The sequence below is a fragment of the Triticum urartu genome, chromosome 3 (genome assembly GCF_003073215.2).
Source record: "Triticum urartu cultivar G1812 chromosome 3, Tu2.1, whole genome shotgun sequence".
NCBI classification, from domain to species: Eukaryota; Viridiplantae; Streptophyta; class Magnoliopsida; order Poales; family Poaceae; genus Triticum; species Triticum urartu.
Window position 1 is genome coordinate 6,313,641 of NC_053024.1, and position 21,515 is coordinate 6,335,155.

At 44.2% G+C, this 21,515-nt stretch overlaps 1 protein-coding gene and 1 long non-coding RNA gene across 2 annotated transcripts; one reads left to right on the forward strand and one right to left on the reverse strand.

Annotated features, from left to right (window-relative positions):
* The first annotated feature begins 5,703 nt into the window (after positions 1–5,703).
* LOC125546446 (SNF2 domain-containing protein ENL1-like) lies at positions 5,704–19,946 on the forward strand. Its single transcript, XM_048710710.1, has 17 exons — positions 5,704–5,907; positions 6,138–6,268; positions 6,390–6,444; positions 6,609–6,845; positions 6,965–7,020; positions 7,150–7,240; positions 7,747–7,884; positions 7,967–8,038; positions 8,297–8,518; positions 8,614–8,685; positions 9,168–9,248; positions 9,347–9,465; positions 9,536–9,647; positions 9,743–9,811; positions 9,919–10,013; positions 12,825–12,956; positions 19,883–19,946. Exons 1-17 carry the CDS (start codon positions 5,704–5,706, stop codon positions 19,905–19,907), a joined length of 1,911 nt encoding a protein of 636 aa, XP_048566667.1. The 3' UTR covers positions 19,908–19,946.
* A 730-nt stretch (positions 19,947–20,676) lies between these two features.
* Positions 20,677–21,126, reverse strand: LOC125547550. The gene is made up of 2 exons (XR_007300708.1): positions 20,975–21,126; positions 20,677–20,788 (listed from the first exon to the last, which is right to left on the reverse strand). It is a non-coding gene; the product is annotated as an uncharacterized LOC125547550 (long non-coding RNA).
* Between the last annotated feature and the right edge of the window lie 389 nt (positions 21,127–21,515).

The window sequence follows — 21,515 nt, forward strand, 5'->3', positions numbered from 1 at the left end:
CCTCGTATTTCTTCTCCGGTATTTGGGTTTTGTTTGGCCAACTTGATTTATTTATTTTGCAATGGGAAGAGGTGCCCGATAGTGGGTTCGATCTTACGGTGCTTGATCCTAGTGACAAAAAGGGAATCGACACATATGTATCGTTGCTACTAAGGATAAAAATATGGGATCTATATCTACGCAATAGATAAATGGATCTTGTCTACATCATGTCATCGTTCTTATTGCATTACTCCGTTTTTCCATGAAATTAATACACTAGATGCATGTTAGATAGCGGTCGATGTGTGGAGTAATAGTAGTGTAATAGTAGTAGATGCAGGTAGGAGTCGGTCTACTAATCTTGGACGTGATGCCTATGTAATGATCATTGTCTGGATATCATCATAATTATTTGAGGTTCTATCAATTGCCCAACAGTAATTTGTTTACCACCGTTTGCTATTTTTCTCGAGAGAAGCCACTAGTGAAACTTACGACCCCTGGGTCTTCTTCATCATATATTTGCTTGCGATCTACTTTTTCTTTGCATTTTTATTCAGATCTATTAAACCAAAAATACAAAAATAATTTGCTGCACTTTATTTTATTTGCGATCTATTATTTCAATCTACTACAAATTTCTGGTATCTTTACCCGAAAGGGATTGACAACCCCTTTAACATGTCGGATTGCGAGGTGTTGTTATCTATGTGCAGGTGCTGTTTACGTTGTGTTGCCTGGTTCTCCTACTGGTTCGATAACCTTGGTTTCTTCACTAAGGGAAATACCTACCGTCGCTGTGCTGCATCATCCCTTCCTCTTTGGGGAAATACTGACGTAGTCCTAGCAGACAGGAGCTTTTATGGGGCTATAGTCAGAGAGCGATCAAGGGCTAGTGAGATACCACTATTGTCATATTATATCATGGTTGTTTTGATAATGTGTTGCCGTTTGAGATATCTTATTATTGCTCGCTAGTTGATTATGTCATTGATATGAATTAATACAATTTTAAGAGTTATTGTTGGCATGGTTAGTTATAATGATTGGCTGAAAACCTGGGTGCTGTTTAAGCTTATTTATGCAAACAAGAGCAAAAGAGTTCATAAAAGTTTTACTTTTTCACTTTCAGTTTATCAACTGAATTGCTTGAGGACAAGCAAAGATTTAAGCTTAGGGAGTTGATACGTCTCCAACGTATCTACTTTTTCTAACGCTTTTCCTCTTGTTTTAGACTCTAATTTGCATGATTTGAATGAAACTAACTCCGGACTGACGCTGTTTTCAGCAGAACTACCATGGTGTTGTTTATGTGCAGAAATAAAAGTTCTCGGAATGGAACGAAACTTTGCGAGGATTTTGTATGCAAAATAAGAGAATTTCTGGAGCCAAGAACCACCAGAGGGGGGCACCTGGGTGGGCACAACCCACCAGGGCGCGCCCCCCTCTAGGCGCGCCCAGGTGGGTTGTCCCCACATGGTGGCCCCGCGGACCCTGAAACCTATGCTATAAAATCCTATTTTTGGAGAAAAAACAGGGAAAAATAATTATCGCATTTCACGAGACGGAGCCGTTGTCACCTCCTGTTCTTCACTGGGAGGCCCGATCTGGAGTCTGTTTGGGGCTCCGGAGAGGGGGATCTTCGTTCTTGTCATCACCAACCCTTCTCCATCGCCAATTCCTGATGCTCCCCACCGGGAGTGAGTAATTCCTTCGTAGGCTCGCTGGTCGGTGAGGAGTTGGATGAGATTCATCATGTAATCGAGTTAGTTTTGTTAGGGCTTGATCCCTAGTATCCACTATGTTCTGAGATTGATGTTGCTATGACTTTGCCATGCTTAATGCTTGTCACTTTTGGTCCGGGTGCCATGATTTCAGATCTGAACCGTTTATGTTATCACCATTATATCCATGTTCTAGATTCGATCTTGCAAGTTATAGTCACCTACTACGTGTTATGATCCGGCAACTCCGGAGTGACAATAGACGGGACCATTCCCGGTGATGACCGTAGTTTGAGGAGTTCATGTATTCATCGTGTGTTAATGCTTTGTTTCGGTTCTCTATTAAAAGGAGGCCTTAATATCCCTTAGTTTCCAATAGGACCCCGCTGCCACGGGAGGGTATGACAAAAGATGTCATGCAAGTTCTTTCCATAAGCACGTATGACTATTTACGGAATACACGCCTACATTATATTTATAAACTAGAGCTAGTGCCATATCGCCCTAGGTTATGACTGTCACATGATGAATATCATCTAACAAATTATCGATCCAATGCCTACGAATTTATCTTATATTGTTCTTGCTAAGTTACTACTGCTACTGTTACTGTTACTGTTGCACTTGCTACAAAATCACCGCTATCACTGTTACCGTTATTATTGCTGCTACTGCTACTATCAAAACTATCATACTACTTTTCTACTGATCGCTTGCTGTAGATAATTAATCTTCGGGAGTGGTTGAATTGACAACTCAACTGCTAATACTTACAAATATTCTTTGGCTCCCCTTGTGTCGAATCTATAAATTTGGGTTGAATACTTTACCCTCGAAAACTGTTGCGATCCCCTATACTTGTGGGTTATCAACGCACACACACGCACGCGCGCGCACACACACACACACACACACACACCGCACGCCCATGGCCAGAAGCGGCGGCAACTCGGTAGGCGAGCGCGGCGGTTGGCTCGGTCGGGAGCGGCGCGGCGCGCACACGGCGGCGGTGGCAGCAGCAAGCGGCCGCATCGCAGCTAGCAGCGCGCGGGTGGGGGTGGTGGTGGGGTGGGTGCCGGCGACTTGGGGGCGCCGGATGGCCGCCCCGTGGCCATCGGCGCCATGGACGGGCGCCCCGCGTCCACGGGGGCGCAGTGAACAGGGGAAGGGGACGGGGAGGCCAGATGGGCTGGGCTGGCTACTGTGCTAGCTGGGCCGAAGTGCACAGTAGCACTTCACCATTTCCCTTTTTCTTTTCTTTTTCTTTATTTTTTCTGTTTCTTTATTCATTTACTGTTTCTATTTTATTTCAATAGCAAAATAAATTTGTTGCTTCTGAGCAGGCACTATTTTGAGTCATATATAATTAGTTGCAATTTATTTGAAAGTTCTACACATTTATTTATATTAAATTGGTTTAAATAAAATGCCATTGAACTAGTTTTAAATAGCTAAGGGGCATTTTAATATTTTGTAAAATATTGATTCTTTCATTACAACTAGTTAGTGAATATTTACAACCCAGCGAACATTTTTTTACCGCTTGAAGAAATAATTATTTGACTTTATTTGACTTTGAATTCGGTTTGGATCAAAGTGAGGTTTAGAAGATTAATTGCGATGACATGGCACCATTAGTGTGTGTGTTTTTTGTCGCTTAACTATCAGGGTGTTACACATGAGCCCCGGGAACTGACTTTTTGCCTTCTCCATTTCCGCCTCGACGCTCTCCAGCTCCGCCTCCGGAGTCCCGGGAAGTGAAGTTGTCCGCCTCCATGTCGTTGCCATGCGGTTAATCGACCAAAAATGTTCAGTCCATCAAGCTTGGCATCAACGGGATGGGAAGAGCGGTGGCCTTCTTGGGACCCGAGCGGCGATGACCTACCATGCACTACTCTTCCTCGCTATTGGTGGTGCTCGTGGACGTGCCAACTTCGTGGTCATGGCAGCGGGGTGTGGCCTCGACGCTGCTGGCGATGTCCTTCGCCTCGTTGTCGGTCTTGCCCCACACTTCGTCGAACTCCTTGTAGGCGGCCTTTAGTTCCGCCTGACGCTGGCGAATCTCACGGGTGGAGCGGTACGACTCGAGCAACGCCTCCTGCTCTGCCACGTCAGCATCCGACGTGATCTCCCTGCCGGCGCTGAGCCGCTCCTCCGCCTGCTGGTGCTCTTGGAGGAGCTGGAGGTTGTAGGCTGTGTCGGCCTGCGCCTCCTGGAATTGCTCCTCCCGCACAATGTGCATGTAACGGGCACGGGCCTCACCGATGGTCATGATGCAATGCAGCGGCGTTGTTGGTGCCAGCGAAGAGGGCGGCGCCAGCTCGTCCTTGGCTGCATTCTCCATTGAGACGTCGTCAACCTCTGGCCGGCTGCCGGCTTGCCAGCCGGTAGCAATGGCAGCCATCTCTTTCTCTGCTCCGGTGACAGTTCATCCCAGAGAGCTTGGCGCGTGAGGAGGTGATGGTGGGAGTGGTGCGAAAAAGGAGAAAGGGACTGGAGGAGGATGAATGCGGCTATGTCGAGGCTGTAGTTTATATAGCAAGTGAATGACAATGACGGGCGGCAAAGGGATGGACGGGTGGCACCAGAATAGGTTCCTCGGCAACTGCACGACATTAATGTGGGCGACAGACGGACGAACAGATGGTCATGGTGTCGTTTCAATGCGGAGCAGCCGCGTGCACCGGGAAGCGATGCATCCGGCGCTCTCTCGGCCGGCGCCAGTGAGTGGTCGCGACCGCTCTGACCAGGCATGAGTGTGACACTGACGCTCTGAAGCGGCGCTGACCATTGTGGGCGGGAAGTGCGGGCTGGCGAGGGAGGGGGTTTGGGTGGGGCAGGGCGATTAGACGTAGGCGTGGCAGCGGTCTAGCCGCCCGCAAAGCCCTCCACGGCTGTCTTCGGTTTATGGGAGAAAACACGCCCGTACCACTCGGCGGACCGATACAGGTCCGCATTGGATGGCACAACATGTCCGAATGGCACGGTCGAGGTGTGTGCGGGCGGCTTGAGAGTGGGCATCGGAGATGCCTTTACAGCATGCGGGCTCCAAACAACAGAAAGGAAGTACTATGTTCAAATCACTTATTACTACAAGACAGCAGCAGAGGCTTCATCGATTTAATTTTCTGGGAATAATTAACACATCATTGAGCGAGAATCTATAGTCTTCTCGTTGATATAATTTTCTCGGAATAATTAGTTCAGTAATGTGGTTGAACGTTATAATCTGTTGTCTTGCTCGATTGAATTGGCAATGGAATAATTAATACAGTAATGTGGTTGAGCAATGTTGTCTTGCTCGATTGAATTGGCAATGGAATAATTAATACAGTAATGTGGTTGAGCAATAAGTCACGGCCGAAAGTTCAAGGTTGCTTCCAATACATGACTACTAGCCCTCGTTCCTCATACAAGTCTTCTTTTTGCGGAAAGTGGTCTCAAGTCGCTATCGCAAGAATTAATGCCACCAAATGCAACTGAGAGAGACCTGAGAACAGAGAGAAGGAGAGGGGAAAACCCTCTCCTTCTTTATCTAATGAGTCCTTCCACTATTGCAGAACATTACCTGAACTTCTTCTTTATCTAATGAGTCTTAGCCATTCTCACGAACAACAATCCCTAGTTCATTAGAAATGAACCATTGGTTTTATTTTTGCCCACGGTTTCAGTTTTATCCACCAAGGTCAGTTTTTTTACCTTTCAGAAAGAAAAAAAAAGGTTCAGATAATTTTTTTTATAAAGACAATAGAAAGAAATTGTTGAACGAACCTCATATCTTAATATTCAGTGTCCTGGGTTCGACTCCCTGCCTGAGTCAAATTCTACAAGGCTTTTTTCAATAAATGACCCATCCAGTATTATATTTGCGACAAGGTTTTTTTAATAAATGATCCATCTAGTATTATATATTTGCGACAAGGTTTTTTTTAATAAATGATCCATCTATACTAGTAGTATATATTTGCCCATGCCTGTGCGTCAATCGGGACAAAAGATGGAAGACTCTGAAAGAAATAGTGCAGGAGACTGGGAGTTGGAGGATTCCACCAGCGAAAAGCCGCCCTACAAGCTCCCGGCGAGGATATCCAGGATGCTTTACCCGTTCCAGCTCCAGGGGCTCAGATGGCTTTGGTTTCTGCACTGCAGGGGGACCGGTGGCATTCTCGGGGATGATATGGGGCTGGGGAAGACCATTCAGGTTGGGTCCCAAGCTAACTCATTTTGCATTCCCCTTCATTCCAATCTCAATCTCTAGTCTCAGTTGCAGTCGATTCGGTTCATTTGATTGCTTTTCTTCAGAATAATCTGATTGATTATAACTTTACCAGTTTTGTAGTATCGCAGGACTGTAACCATTGATTACGCCTACTTCGCCGCTTAAGCGTACTGCAATTTAATTATCTGGTAATGTTTACTTTTACCGTGCAGGTTTCTGCCTTCCTTGCCGGATTGTTCCATTCGGGTTTAATCAGGAGAGTGTTGGTTGTTGTTCCAAAGACACTTGTGACTCACTGGATCAGAGAACTTACACTTGTTGGCCTCAAAAGCAACATCAGGGAGTAGGATATATGCACCACCTACCTATTCATATCATCTCTTTTGATCAGCGAGTAGGATAAACATATGCACCACTTACCTATTCAGGACTCATTGATTCTTTTTTTTTCCATCTGTTTACAGCTGCTCTTGTCCCAACGTAAATGTTCGCAAGTCTGAGCTCCAGTACGCATTCAAGGTTCATTAAATTCCTTAGATAAAATTCCGCTGGTCATTTATATCCTGCCATTTTATCTAGTAACTGTTAAATTTGGTTGAACAGAGTTCCATTTAAAAGAATGCATATGATGTTTTTCCAAGATATTTTTATGAGTTGCATCTGATGTTTATTGTCTTCTACAGGAGGGTGGTGTCCTATTGACAACATATGACATTGTCTGGAAATATTACAACACGATAAGAGGTGACTTCTACCATGACGTCGATGACGATGAGGAGGGGAACTTATGGAACTACGTTGTTCTCGACGAGGCACATTTAATCAAAAACCCCAAGACGCAAAGATTCCAAAGAATATCTGAAATACCGTGTGTCCATCGGATTGCCATCAGTGGAACACCTATACAAAATAACTTGGAGGTACCACCTAAAAGACTCCTACTCTAATTTAATACCACTATATGCTTCTGCTTAATATGCCCCCCCCCCCAAATATTATTTTCCAATGCAAGTAATTAAATATGTGTATTCTCTTACAGGAAATGTGGGCTCTTTTCTATTTCTGTTGTCCGGAAGTCCTGGGTGATAGGGATGAGTAATTCACTTACTCTATTGTTATTCTCAAAATAAAAAACTTACTCTATTGTTTTCCTGCAATAATGATGTTCCTTTATTTATTTTGCATTGTCCACTACTATTTATTTATCTAAATTATGCATGACAGGTTTAGAGAAAGGTATGAAAATTATATCAATCGAGGAAATGAAAAGGATGCCACCAATCCAGAGAAGCACATAGGCTCAAACGTAGCCAAGGTGATTGTCTTTTTTTTTTTGTATTTGTGTCCAAGCGAAAGATGATACACAAGCCTTGTTTCTTGTTTTCTGTGTTTCTGTCCAAGAAATGACAAAAAACGCAGTGTTCAACATATTAGTACAGTAAGATCTCATGGTGTTCGATAAATTCCAACATGCACATTCACGGTACATTTCGTTATTACCATTTTATTCAGATATTTCAAGTTGGACATCAACTCAGTTTTGTATTACACATATTGCATCCATACATTAGCAAAGTAGTACATTCATCTCTGAAATTGACATGCGAACAAGCAATGTCTATAAACTGCATTAAAATTCCTTACTAACTTAACGTCCGCATTTAGTTGAAGCTATGAGATAGAAAGTCGTGCACTTATATCAAGCCATCTCAGCTTGCTACATTTCGTTCTAGAAATGTTATCTATTTTTCTGAATTATTATTTGAAACGGGTCATACTAAACCAGTCACACTTTCTGTTTTCTTGTTTGATACGTCACAGGAATTAAGAGAACTGATAAAGCCTTATTTCTTGCGTCGTATGAAAGATGAAGTGTACTTTGCTACTAGCTTGACAAATGAGAATACGCTTCCTAAGAAAAATGAGCTAATCATCTGGCTGAAATTAACAGATTACCAGGTACAAATTTTTGTGTCATTGATGAGAAACTGGTTGAGTAATTGGCAGATGACAATGTTTCAATTGCCTTCTTTGTGTGCAGAGGAAACTATATGAAGATTTTCTGAACAGTCATATATTTAATAAAATGCGACCTCGCTTGCTGGACATCACTGTAAGTATCGGCTTAAAACCCATTTCTTCTCACTGATGTTGTTTACTGTCCACGAATATACCCATATTCGTACGAAAATATACCTTTCTACTGATGTTTTCTCTATCAGATTACACCCAAAAATTAAATGGAAAGAGCATATATTTATATCACAGGATGTGTTTGTTAATTATATGGCCTACTTTATAATTGCTTTTGATGTAAATGTTCTTTTTGTGAAATTCTGCTTGTTTCATTTTTGTTGTTGTTCTTCAACAGATATTGAAGAACATATGTGATCACCCAGACCCACTGATATTGAAAAAAGTTGCTGCTGAGGGCACCTTGGAAGGCATGGAAGATATGGATGGAAAGTTAAATGGTCATGATATGGCGAGGCTCAAAAACATGGCCTTGAACGTTGCTGGTTATGATGATGATGCACTGCAAGTCGGCCAGCTGGAAGTCTCATGCAAATTATCTTTCATCATGTCCTTGTTGGTAAACATTCTTTGATGCATGCTCATATGAGTTGTCAGAAATGTACTCCATATTTGTTTATTTAAACTAAATGTGGCTAGTGCCTGATGTTGTAGAAAAATCTTCTTGAAGAGGGACATCATGTTCTAATTTTTTCTCAGACTCGCAAAATGCTAAACATTGTTCAGGTCAGTTCTTGTGAATATGTCAGTTATCATAATTTGCATGTAGCTCATGCTGTGTTTTGATATGCTGTAATAAAAAGCGGAGTTAATTTTATATATCATTTGTTGCTTTTGTTTATTAATATACATGATAAACAATGCTGATTGAGTGAATGGCAGATTTCTCTTAGTGTATATATATATTTTAAAACCAAAATTACAATTCGTTGGGATAAAAATGGTATGACAACATGACCCGTGGACTGTGGTGTTTGTCATCTTTGATCTTCTGCCATATTTCTTTTAGAAAAAAAGTATATCAAGTGCATAAAAGAACATAAACTAAATGTGGCTAAACCGCTAAAGTCATCTTTGGATCATTTGGAGGAAAATTGTTGTGCTCTTCAATTTAAATGTAATTCTGGATGAGTATGTCTATAATCATCATTTCTTAAATGTGGATGCTTACCTACATTCTGTGTTGTAACATTCGATTATTGCAACAGGAAGCTATATCATTAAAGGGCTACAGGTTTTTTCGCATCGATGGTACCACCAAGATTTCAGCAAGGGAAAGGATTGTGAAGGTTCTTGTTCCCATTTCACAATATTCTTATGCCGTGGTGTGCCATGGACTCAATTATATATGATATGTTGCTTTAATTTTATGCAATTGCATCTCCAGGGTTTCCAAGAGGATTTTGGAACTCAAATATTTTTACTGACTACCAAAGTCGGTGGTCTTGGACTTACACTCACCAAGGCAGATCGTGTCATAGTAGTTGGTCCTGCTTGGAATCCAAGGTACCCCAACTTTCTTTTGGTTTTATGAGATACAAGTTCTTTTACTGCGTAACACAATCTTCTTTTTCAGTATTGACAATCAAAGTGTCGATCGTGCCTATCGAATAGGACAGACAAAAGATGTGATTGTATACCGCTTGATGACGGCTGGAACCATCGAAGAAAAGATATATAGAATGCAGGTTTGAATATGATCCGACATTTTTTACTCAGACATTATTTTTTATATGATATCTGAAGCTTGAAGTTCCTTGAGTTGAATAATTATTTTTTCCAGATTTTCAAGTGGGGTTTGTTTAGGACAGCGACTGAGCAGAAAGAACAAACACGCTACTTCAACCAGAGGGTAACATAGTGATCCTGATTACATTGTTGCTCATCATTCATGGATTGCATGATGTCCTACTAGATATAAACAATGGCTGATAATATCACATGTGTATGTATCTTCAGGACATTCAGGAGCTTCTCAGTCTGCCAGCACAAGGTTTCGATGTTTCCTCCACGCAGAAGCAATTGCAAACAGAGCATGAACAGCAGCTTGACATGTAAGACAATTGTTTTGTTCGACTAAATCTGATGATGTCAACAGTATTGCTTTTCGATGTTCCATACATATTTAACTAAATATGAACTGAAACTAGTTTTAACCATCACCTACTATATTATCTGGGTAAACATACACATCAAAATCTCGAGGTCCCCCTTGGACTTCTTTAAACATTTTGACATGCAGATTTTTCGATAAAGGGTAGATTTTATTGGCTCAAATTGCAACATCGAAAGGATACAAACACAATGAGCACACACCTAGCTTCTGCGTAGTTAGGATGCACACAATCAACACCAACACACGCATATAAAAAATACGCCTGCAAATAGCAAAGTCATATAAGACCAAAGCTATGCTTAGGCGAAGAAAAAAAACTCATATCAATCAGATCCGAGATAGGCAAACTACAATAATGACTATATCCACACCAACCATCTCATGACACCCCACAGACGATGATGTTCTTCAATAGCAATGCCTTCAGGAAGGGAGCGACGCTCAAGCGCCACCATCACCAGATCCAACCATCCAAGGCCAGAATCTAGTTTTTTACTCTAAAAAACCAGTCCGAGTATATCCGAGCAATCCCTTCAACAAGGTAACGACATAAAAATATTGCCACTACCAAGAATAACCAACACGGACGGACGTAGGCTTTCACCCCAGAACTCGAGACCGGGTGCTCAAGTAACACCATGATTGACGTCACTTATGTGTTGTCGCCACCATTTTTCCACGATCATAGCAGCAACATGTGATGCGTACTGCAGCCGCTACACAACCATCCCTCTGCGTCAAGCCATCGTCCATAGTTTGCATCTCCCCACCAAAGTCAACAACCGGGTCTAGAGCGAGGAACCCTCACAAAGACCTTTGTGTGGCCACCACAATCCACCCGAAGGACCAACACGGATGGCGAAAACACCACCGTCGACTACCAACTCCACGGAGAGAGCTCTGCCCCATGCCAGCCTGCCCAGGGGCCGACATGGTCGAAGCTGGAGAACGAAAGGGAGATCAACATGGCCCCCGCTCAGGCTAGACGTGGCGAGCGGTCTTTGCGGCCGCTCATGGCCCGTGAAGGACCGGACGGTACGGTCCCGGCCCGCTACAAAAATCGACCAGTCCGAGCTGTGTAATTAGGCCCGTTACAGCATCCGGCTCGGTCCGCTCGGTCGGACGGAAACATTTTTTTTTTGCATTTGCTGAATCGCATGTACATGGCCCAGCCCATCCTAGCCTCCTAGGGTCGAGTTTTTGACCTAGCCCGCACGCACTAACACATCAGGCGCTCAAAAAAACGCACGCACGTACGCACCCGCGCCGCCGCCACCGTCGTCCAGCGCACAGCTCCTCGCCGACACGGCCATCGGTCTCCCCGCAACTAAGCGCCATGTCAAGAAGCTCCGCCATCATGAGATCTCCTTCCCCACGCAGCGAATCGGCCGGATTCGCTCGAAAGCCGTCGCCATCATCCTCCTTCCCCGACTCCGGCCGCCGTCTTTCGTCGTCGATTGCGTCGCCTTCGCTGCCTTCCAGGCCTCCCCGACGCCTCCGTTGGGTTCGCGATGAGCCACCACCCCTTCCCCTCTGCTCCCCTTTCTGATCAGAGCCCTGAGCCCTCTCTCGTCGCGCCATGGTTACCACCTCGCCGCTGGAGGTGGTTGCTCGGTCCGTTGGTCCAGACCGAGCTTTTGGGTGTCCGGTGCGGTGCCCGAAAAGGGGACCTCCACGTGCTTCGGTCCGGTCCGCCGCCGGCCGGTCCTAACCTGGGTTCGGTCAGGGATCGGACCGTGTCCACCCTGAGCCCCCGCGAAGTGTAGCCGCCACTAGATCAGAAGCTCGCATCCGCCAGATCGGCGCCGCACTTCCCGATCCAGGGCGACGAGCACCAAGGCAAACAGTGTGATGAATTCACCAAACATTGCCTTGGAGCCACGCTGCGTGCATACGAGGCCGTCCGCGCATGATCCGAGCATCAGCGTCAGCCCTGATCCACCCTACTCGCTGCTAACCACCACCAAGAGCAGTCACCGCACTGCCCCGCCTGTCGCTGAAGTGAGCAGCCCACCGTGCGCGGCGCTCGGAGGAGCCATTAGCAACGAAGCTGCGATGTTCTCCGGACAGCACTCGCGCACCACCACCAGCAGCCCGGCCAAGACGAAACCAGCCTGGCGGCTACCTCTGACGGTGGCGCGGGGAGGGGAAGGGTTGGGTGGCGTTGCATTGAATGTGGCAGCGAAAGGCCATGCAGATCAGCCGCCAACTCAAGCCACGTACGAGATCAGGGCACCCAGCCCCCCGCTCCAAACCCCCTGAGTTGGTGCCTCCGCACCTCCGCCGGTAGCAGCCGATGATGCTAGCCCATGTCCGCCTCAGGGGAGAACTAGCCCCACCACACCTTGGCCGGAGCCCTGCCATTGAAGCTTGCAGCCGAGTCCTCCAAAACAGCTGACGCTACCGCCGCAGCCCGGGCTTTGCCCGGCGATGCCTTCCGGCGGCGGCGAGGGGAGGCCCCCGGTGGCTGGATTTGGGCGCCCCGGTGCAGCTGCGGGAGCAGCACGGGAGCGAGTTTTCGGTCCTGCAGTTTCAGTTTTTCTGAAACAGAAATGGCGTATTAAACAGAAATCGAACATCTGCTAGTTTCGGATTGAATTTGCTAGCTGGTTAGGGAGCTTCTTGACATGATCCCTGATATATCAATAGTTCACTGGCAATTCCATGTTAATTAATTTTGTTTCCCTGTGTTAATTAATTTTGTTTCCCTGGTCATAATATGTTTCCATGTACTGTATCTTCCGTCTAGGGATGAGTCACTGAGGGAGCACCTAGATTTTCTGGAGCAGCAAGGAATAGCCGGCGTGAGCCATCACAGCCTTCTGTTTTCGAAGACAGAAGTGCTGCCAACTTTGAATGAGAATGATCATGCACCGGCCAGGTCAGTAGTGTTTGTAACGCCCCATTTTTGGAGTGTTATTTTACTTTCTTCTTTTCCTCTTCAAAGAAAAGTTTTCAGGGCTATTTTTGCCTTTCTATTGTTTCTTTTATTTTGTGTGATATTCTAATTTAATTCTTATACGAACTCTTTTTGATAAAGGACACTTTATTACGTAATGGTTTAAGCATTACACCTAGCCTCTACAAAACTGAGATGCACACAACCAAACCAAGTCCAAGCTAAAAAAAACAAAAACAAAGGCGAAATACAAGAAAACATGAGTCTGTATGACGCCTAAACTGAAGGAGGGCCAATCGTAAGATCATGTTTTCATCCATGTTGGGTAAAACTATCCCTTGCCGTTTGCTACAAGCATGTACACGCCTAAACTGAAGGATTGTCCACATGTTGTAGAGACGACCATAAACGAAGCGTACCGGTACACCAGTAGATAACCTGCATAAGAGAACTTGTTTTTTTGTTGAAAATCTTATCATTTACATATCCAAAGCGACCAAATAACAACAAGCACTCCCATCCTGATAAGAATTCTAAACTTGTGATCGATCCCATGTAACGAGTTGTCAAAAATGTTAGCAGCACTACATGGAGGATACATGCCAGAAGTTATTTGGATGATTGATCATATAGAACAAGCTAATTTACAACGGAAGAACAAGTGTTTTATGTTTCGTCGTGATGACAAAAGACACATTGCGTACTTCCATGCTAATTCCTCTTAATAAGGTTATCTTTAATAATAATGACTCCTCGACGAAGATACCACATAAAGATTTTATTCTTAAGTGGTATCTTCATCTTCCAGATCTTCTTCTTATTATTATCAACTGACACATCAGATTGGATCAACTCTCTATACATTGAATCTACCGAGAATTCACCACTCGTGTTTAGATTCCACCGAAATTCATCGACTCCACGTGATAAATGTACCATGGCGAGGCGATTTATCAAATCATTCCATGATGCAAGTTTGGGGTCTATTAAATCTTATCTGAACATCACATTCAGAGGATTCCAGAACCATGGCGATAGTATCACCCTTGTATTGAACAATATTATATAGAGCTGGATATTGTTCCCGGAAAGTGAAATTACTTAGCCACTTCTCCTCCCAGAATCTAATCTCCATGCCATCTTCACAGAGAAGGACCCATAGCAAAGAAAATATTTCTTCGTAGCCATTAGACCAGCCCATAGTGTGAGTCCCCAGGCTTCCAATATACTTGGGACACTGCTTTGAGCATACATGTTTTCTCCTTAGGAGGGTTTTCCATACGTCATCTTCCGTCAGCAGCTTAAACAACCACGTACCGAGGAGGGCATTATTCTTAACCTCAACGTCATGAATACCCAGGTATCCCATAGGGAGGTTGAGTCTACTCCCCTGATACATGCAGACATCGCCTTCCCCGCTCCCTTTCCCTCAACCTCCTATGCTCACTATGCCGTGAGACGAGTTCACCGGCCATCTCGCTTCAGACTATATAAGGCGACTATCGGGGGAATTACCCACGGCTACACCCGGCAGTCCAAGACATGACCCGGCTAGACTAGAAGGCCCATGACCGGGTCATCCAGGGCGCCATATGGGCAGGGTCTCCTTGGGCTAGGAGCCTGGAAGGAATCCGGCTAGGAAGATCAAGACCTGGCCTATGAAGAGTGGACCCGACAAGACCCGGAGTCCCAACACCAGAAGGAGTCCACTTAACTTGCAAGACACAAAAGGTTTACAAGACTTAGAGTAGGACTCCAACTATGTGTAGAACCCGAAAACCTATTGTAAACCCCAAGGACCCGGCTATTATATAAAGTGGGTTCCTGGGGCGTCCAAAGGACAGGTTGAGAGACAACCAAGGCTAGAAGTTCTCGAGTCATTGGTAGCGAATTAGCATCCTTGTATCCGAGATCATCATCATCAATATCAATCAAGCAGGAGTAGCCTTTTACCTCCCCCATGAGGAGCCAAACCTAGGTAACCCGTGTCTCTCGTTTCCTGATCAACCCCATCCAAGTCATCACCTAGCAGCGATGGCCTCACAACTTAGTCCTATCATGAGGACATCTGCCATGACAAAACCACAACAGCGACCCCGAGTCTTGAAACACACTCCAAAACCTTTCTCCTAAAACCATTCGACCTCCTTGCCACCTCATCGAGCTTGGGAGGATCATGTTCCTCAGTTCCGGCAGAGAGTGTCATCGGTACTCTCTTGTTGCATGTGTCGTCTATGACCACCCCCAACCTCCTTTTCTAGTTGTTGCCACATCTCCGTACCCCGCACTTGATGCGCTCTTCAATTTGAAGTTTGTAGAAGCAAGGAGGAAAATCAACCAATGCCGCCGCCTCTGTTCGTCGGAGATGAAGGCGACGACGCTGGGGTCGTCATCGGTAACCAACTCCTTCACACCCCAAGCTGTGGACGCATCCTCTCGTTCGGCCGGACGCCTTGCCACCCCTCATCGTGTTGTCGTTCACTATCACAGCCGCCGTATCCTCTCCTATAATTAGGCGCTAATTAGCCTAATTTGAAAACTGCAGGTGGGGCCCACCTGTCTGGATTATATTCTTCTCTCTCTTTACGCTTTGTATCGATTGAAAATACATTTTCTATTCTGGAACATGTATTTCCGCTGAATCATTTTCTATTTAACTAGATTTAACCTAAAATAATAATTAATAAATGAGCAGTCTTTAGCTATGCTAGGACGATGCCCGTGCGTTGCAACGGGAAATATATATATTTTTTGATGTCTTTAACTTATGGACCAGTACATTGCAATGGGAGAGCACTCATATATGTGACGGGAAAAATATATTTTGATGTCAGGTGATGTTAGTAAGATTCATTGTAACAAAAAAGGATGACACTGCAGACCAAGTAATTTAGCTTATGTTCCAGTGGAAGATTAAAACATGCATCTTATGGCCCACATCATTTAAAAATCCTAAACTTTTTAGTGAGATTGACATAAAAAATCCTCAACTTTTCAGTGAGATTATGCATGGGGCTTTGCTTCATGCATTGCAGTCTTGTCAGAAAGTGTACGATAAAAAAATAATAACACAGATGGTATTTAAATATCACAAACAAACACATACCCTTCTTCTCAAACGCAAGTGATGTCTTTTGTATTAGAAAAAAAGCAGCTACGTGGCGTGAGTCTTACAAAGAAAAGAACTGATTCTGAAAAGATCTAGAAGTACAACAAAAAGCCTAGTAAATAAACAAAAAAAAATTGTATAGCTACCCTACACACCTACGACCAAATATCAGCAAAGCAACCATGCAGAGGCAACCAATGTATACATTGCTTCAATGTGTATTTCCTCCACCAATGCAGAGAAATCTGCGTCGACAGAATTCTTGATCTTGCCCGGGCCGACTCGTTCTGCAGTTGATTGGAATCGTGAATTGTAGGCATCGTCGGGCTGTGGAGCCAGCGGCTGAAGCGGACCATTAGCTGAGAACATGGTGTCAAACATCACTGCAAAGAACAATTCAGTTAGGATATGGGAGATCAACTCTGCTTCTTGCTCGCAGAGGGGACAAATTGTTGGGCATTGCATATTTTCTGCTACAAACAAAATGGCAGAATAAATAGAATAAAATTGTTGACATAAAGGATTTCCAGTTCACTGATATTCACAACAACACTCATTACAACATATGAACTCAAAACCATTATTTTAGATAATGTTGAGGTATATAACACTTGGCAAAAAACCAGTAAGCGAGGCTACTTTGGGTTTTCAGTGCAAGCATCCACGTATTATAAGGACATTGTAGAAAAGTAGTTAATACATCAAATATATAAACAACCAACCTATGGTGCGTGGAAGTGTTAATTGCCAGTTGAGATTCCCCAAAACTATGAAACATAATGCGATGGCCTGTTTAAAACTTTTTCTAAAGTAAAAAATATTTTAAAAAAACCGACATCACAATTTTTCATATGTATCACACACTAATGTTTAGCGTTTGTAGTTTTTTCTAAAGAAGGTTGACAACATATTCAATACCAGTTGGTCAAATAGGAACATATAGTTGTGCATTTCCACTCGACACAATATCAGTTCTACAAAAATGAATCCATACTTAAAATATTTATCATACTCCCAAACTTCAAATTGCTCATTGTTGAAATATTTGACAGTCTATACACAATCAGGGCAAGATTGGACAATTGATGCTAAAATTGCAATGTATGTTCAGAAGGGTAGGAAGATGGAGCACCAGATTAGTGGACAGCCATGGGATGACCTCATAGTTCAGAAGGCAGTCAGAGTACAGCTATGATGAAAGCAAAGCACAGTGTTTATACCAAGTGGAACCAAACTTGTAGGCAAGTACACTTGACACCATAGGGATCTGTAAATAAGAAGCAAAAGCCCAAGGAAAACAGAACTCACACGAAGGACTGAGAATAAGTGGTATAAATTACCAAAAGCAACCGACTGTCCAATAAAGCGGAGGCTGAACATGGTAGAGACCATGCATCTTTTCATTTAAAACTTGTAGTGCCTGGAATTTCTCAAGAACTTTGTGCACAACAACAATTTAGTGTTTGCTTATATATATACATCACCGGTACATATAACTGTTAGCTAAAGTTCTGTCAACAACCACTATTTGTAAATTCAGTAAATTTGTACTGAATTGACAAGGATCAATATGTAGCTGAGCACCCTCTCATATTGATCGTTATCTACCTATACACTGCCAAAAAAAAAACCAAGTTCCAGATTCAACAAAGATGACCAACAAACAATAGGGAATGCCCTTGATGGACACAAGGATCCAAGCATATGTCACAAACTGCTAACTTGTTCAGGAATTGATTGTCGATGCACATCTTGAAGGTAGACACGACTTGCTGAAATGCAAGCTTCTCCCTATAAATTGTGGTGCAGGTCCATCAAACACAAAAATAACAACATGGTGGTCAAGCGCGGATGTGAATTTATCCGCCGTGTAAAACCAATGCGAATCAAACTACCTCTCACAGTTCCGACAAATTAAGCCCGGCCTCGCTCTTCTCCAATGACATGGCGATGGTCGCAACCAAGGCAATATCTCTCTCCGGCGGCCATGTCCGAACAACAACAAGAGATCTCGCGGGCGTCCCTCTGCTAAAAAACCTTTAGAGCATAAGCATTTTTTGTCCCTAGTATGCACCATATAAAGGTTCCATGGCCTTATCTCGGACATGCTTTTCTTCAGCCTGACAGGTAATTCATCATCATGTATAGTCTGTACACCCACATAATAATCCTAGAGCAACAGAAAATACTACCTACTAAGTGTAATTCCATAGAGTTACCCCTATGTTAAACCTCACATTAGTTTGTATTACTGCTAATTATTTTTATCACATCCTGATGGGTCAATAAAACCAAAAGAACATCAGCTAAAAACAAATAGAAGAACTGGACCTGTATTTGTGAAAGAAAAAAAGCAAGATGAAAGCAATATACAGTTTTTGAAGAAATTGAGTTGCTGTGAACTCGCTGCATGCGTTCACCTCGACTCGGCCAGCACGTCAAACGACGACCCTCACCATCACATCTATCTGCAGCAAATCAACATGGTGGATATAGAGGTGAGTGGCAGAAACTTAACTGACGGATAGATAGCAACGACTCTAATAGAGAACTGTTCTAACTCAACAAACTTTGGAGGAAGGGGAGGCATCTTATCCCAACTCTTTCAGCCTGTATGCGTGCCCCTGACCACACTGGATGTGCGCTCCTCCTCACTGCTGGATGGATGTTCCTGGCATGGTCTTCTGGCTTGTCGGAGCAACCAACCACCGGCGAGCACGGATCTGGCATGTACACCATCAGGTCACAGCAGAGAGGCGACGGAAAGCAGGTAGCGTCGATGAGCAGGAGGATAGTGGAGAAGAGAAAGCCACTCAAGGTCAAGGCCCCCCCCCCCCCCCCCCCCCCCCCCCCCACATGGCATTAGTTGTCGTCGCACTCAAGTAGCTCCAGAACGCAAGTAAACTGCGGCCGCCGCCAGCAGATTCGTCAAGATGCGCGGGGGCAGTGGGGGAGACGCGGCCCCTGCCGAGGCTTGCAGCAGCGAGAGGTTGCAGGGAGCAGAGGGCAGAGCACACTATCGAGGAACATGGATCGATGTGTCAGTGCATTGGTGGATGTTAATCTTGTTTCCTTGAAGGTGATGAAGAAAAGAGGCGGCGAGATCTGTATCAATGGCTGCTGGCCGCCCGGTGCCCGCCACCGCTGCTCGTCAGGCAAACTCTTTGCCGCCGTCTGGTGGCGCCACACCATCACGAACTCCCGCCGGCGTTGAACGGCACAACAGCAGGACATGGACCTCGACGGTGCTGAGCGCTTCGTTGGAGGATCCGTGGATGTCGGCTTGTTCTTTCTAGTGAGATAGAGGAGGAGATAAGAACGTGTTGGTCAGCCCATTAACAAAGATGAACGTGTTTGAATCCTGGCGTGGAATTCGGCCGAGGAAGGCGGCAGCGCTGCCGCCGGCGACGGGGGTGCGCCCGCTCGTGCGTGGGGAGGGGATGAAGGGGATTGCATGTGATACATTTTCTAAGGACCGCGGGTTGAATATACAAACTACATGGATTTCCAGATCCACTTACAAAGGGACTACGGGTTGATTACTAAAAACCACATGGACCTTTATGTAAAAAGGACGCGACGGTGAACCCGACAGACTCAATCCGTGCTTTATTATTATATATAGGTAAAGACTTCTCCGATTCATAAATTGCTCATTTAAACTCCTTTTTGAGTGATTCTTTTTCTGTTAATTTTTATTTTTCATGTACTTTATAGTAGTATTTATTTTGTATATTTTCTGAGTACTTTTATGTGCTGTTTTGGATTTTATGTGGTCCTTTACCTTTTTGCTTTATAGAAAAAGGAGAAGGAAACCTTTTTGAAGATTTTCCAGAGTCACCTTCTACTTCTTTTGATCAAGGCAAGCATGTTTTGAACATTGGATATGGTGTTTGCATATGTGTTTGCTTTCCTAGGGTAGTAAGCATGACTAGGGTACGTATTTTCTGTTCTAAGCATGACTAGGGTATCTTCCATGACATGGCATCATTGCATATGAATATGAGTAGCCTGTGACCATATAAATTTTATGGTAAACTATGTTGATATGCGTCTTCTCCTATTATGTACCATATTATACTTGTGTGGGCTAACTAGCAAGTATGTCTTTTGTTCATAAATTATTACAAGTACATTCGACGTACTCACCCGGCTTGTTGATTTGGCCAGGTGCGGGTGTGGATGAACCTTCGGATGCTGGCTAGCGAGTCCGATGTGTAGGAGTATTCACAGTTAGTGGCTCCTGTGGCTTTGGAGTCTGCCTTGTTTCCCCTATATTGAGGCTTCCGATATGCATTAGATTAGTTAAGCTTATGCCTTAAAAGCTTGACTTGTATGCTATCGCTTGGTGTGTAAACCCAACTATACCACTGTCCCATGTTCACCAGCTATGTGTGTTGATGTTGCTTTGTAATAATGTTGAGCCTTCCGCCTCAACCTTGTGTGTTATTACCCTAAGTATTGTATTGTATTTCTGCATCAAGACTGTGCTTACTAGCTTATTTATATCCTTGGCTAGTAAGGTTTGGGTGGCTTCTGGTTTTTCTAATCCGGGCTTCATAACACCGCTTGATATCAGCATCTCTGTAGGTTCCCCATAACTCCAATCAACATCAGGTGCAGAAATCTGCCTTGTCAGCAGATCCACTCTATATACTCCAGGTGTTTCACCTAACGCCCTAGCAAGCTCTACAACATATTTGACCTGCAGGTTATGGAACCAGTTAGCTGAACTCAAGCATCAATGGCATATAGACCAACCTGTAAGTACTATGTAGGCAACTAGCAACAAGATAAACAACAAGCTAACCCACCAGGAATGCAAGAATTGTGTAGAGATATGAAGCTAACATCAAGCACGCAAACATGAAAATGAGGGAGACGCAAGTACCTAGCCACCTGTATCTGAATCACGCCCAAGCTCCATATTCTCGCCACGTATAAGACCATGAATGCTGCACAACGATAGAAGATGCCAAAATAAAATCATCCATGTAAACAATGTTCATGTAGTTCTAAAAAAATCAATAGCGACTCTTCCATGGGCTACTAACATTATGAAAACCTAAAATCAAGTCCAAGGGGCCCCATGACGAGGACGCGTGCATGTGCCATACAAACGGATGTGACGTCACTCCTCTTTGAGCTCCCTGTGCATGCTTAGGTGCAAAGGCAAGGACTATGAATGAGACTTGGCTACTATATCAATCCAGCGTGTAGTGGATATACTTTGTGCACATTGACAAAACCAGATCCATAGGTAGACACAACAAAATTGCAAGGCCCACGTGCATCTAAACCATTAAAATTTCATGGAAACCAATGACCTCTGCACAGTGGGTGTATTCATATCCACTAGATACCATCTACTCTTTCACGAATCGCTCTTTTGTGGATTGGAGCTCCACAGTATTTGGAGCAATCAGGTAACT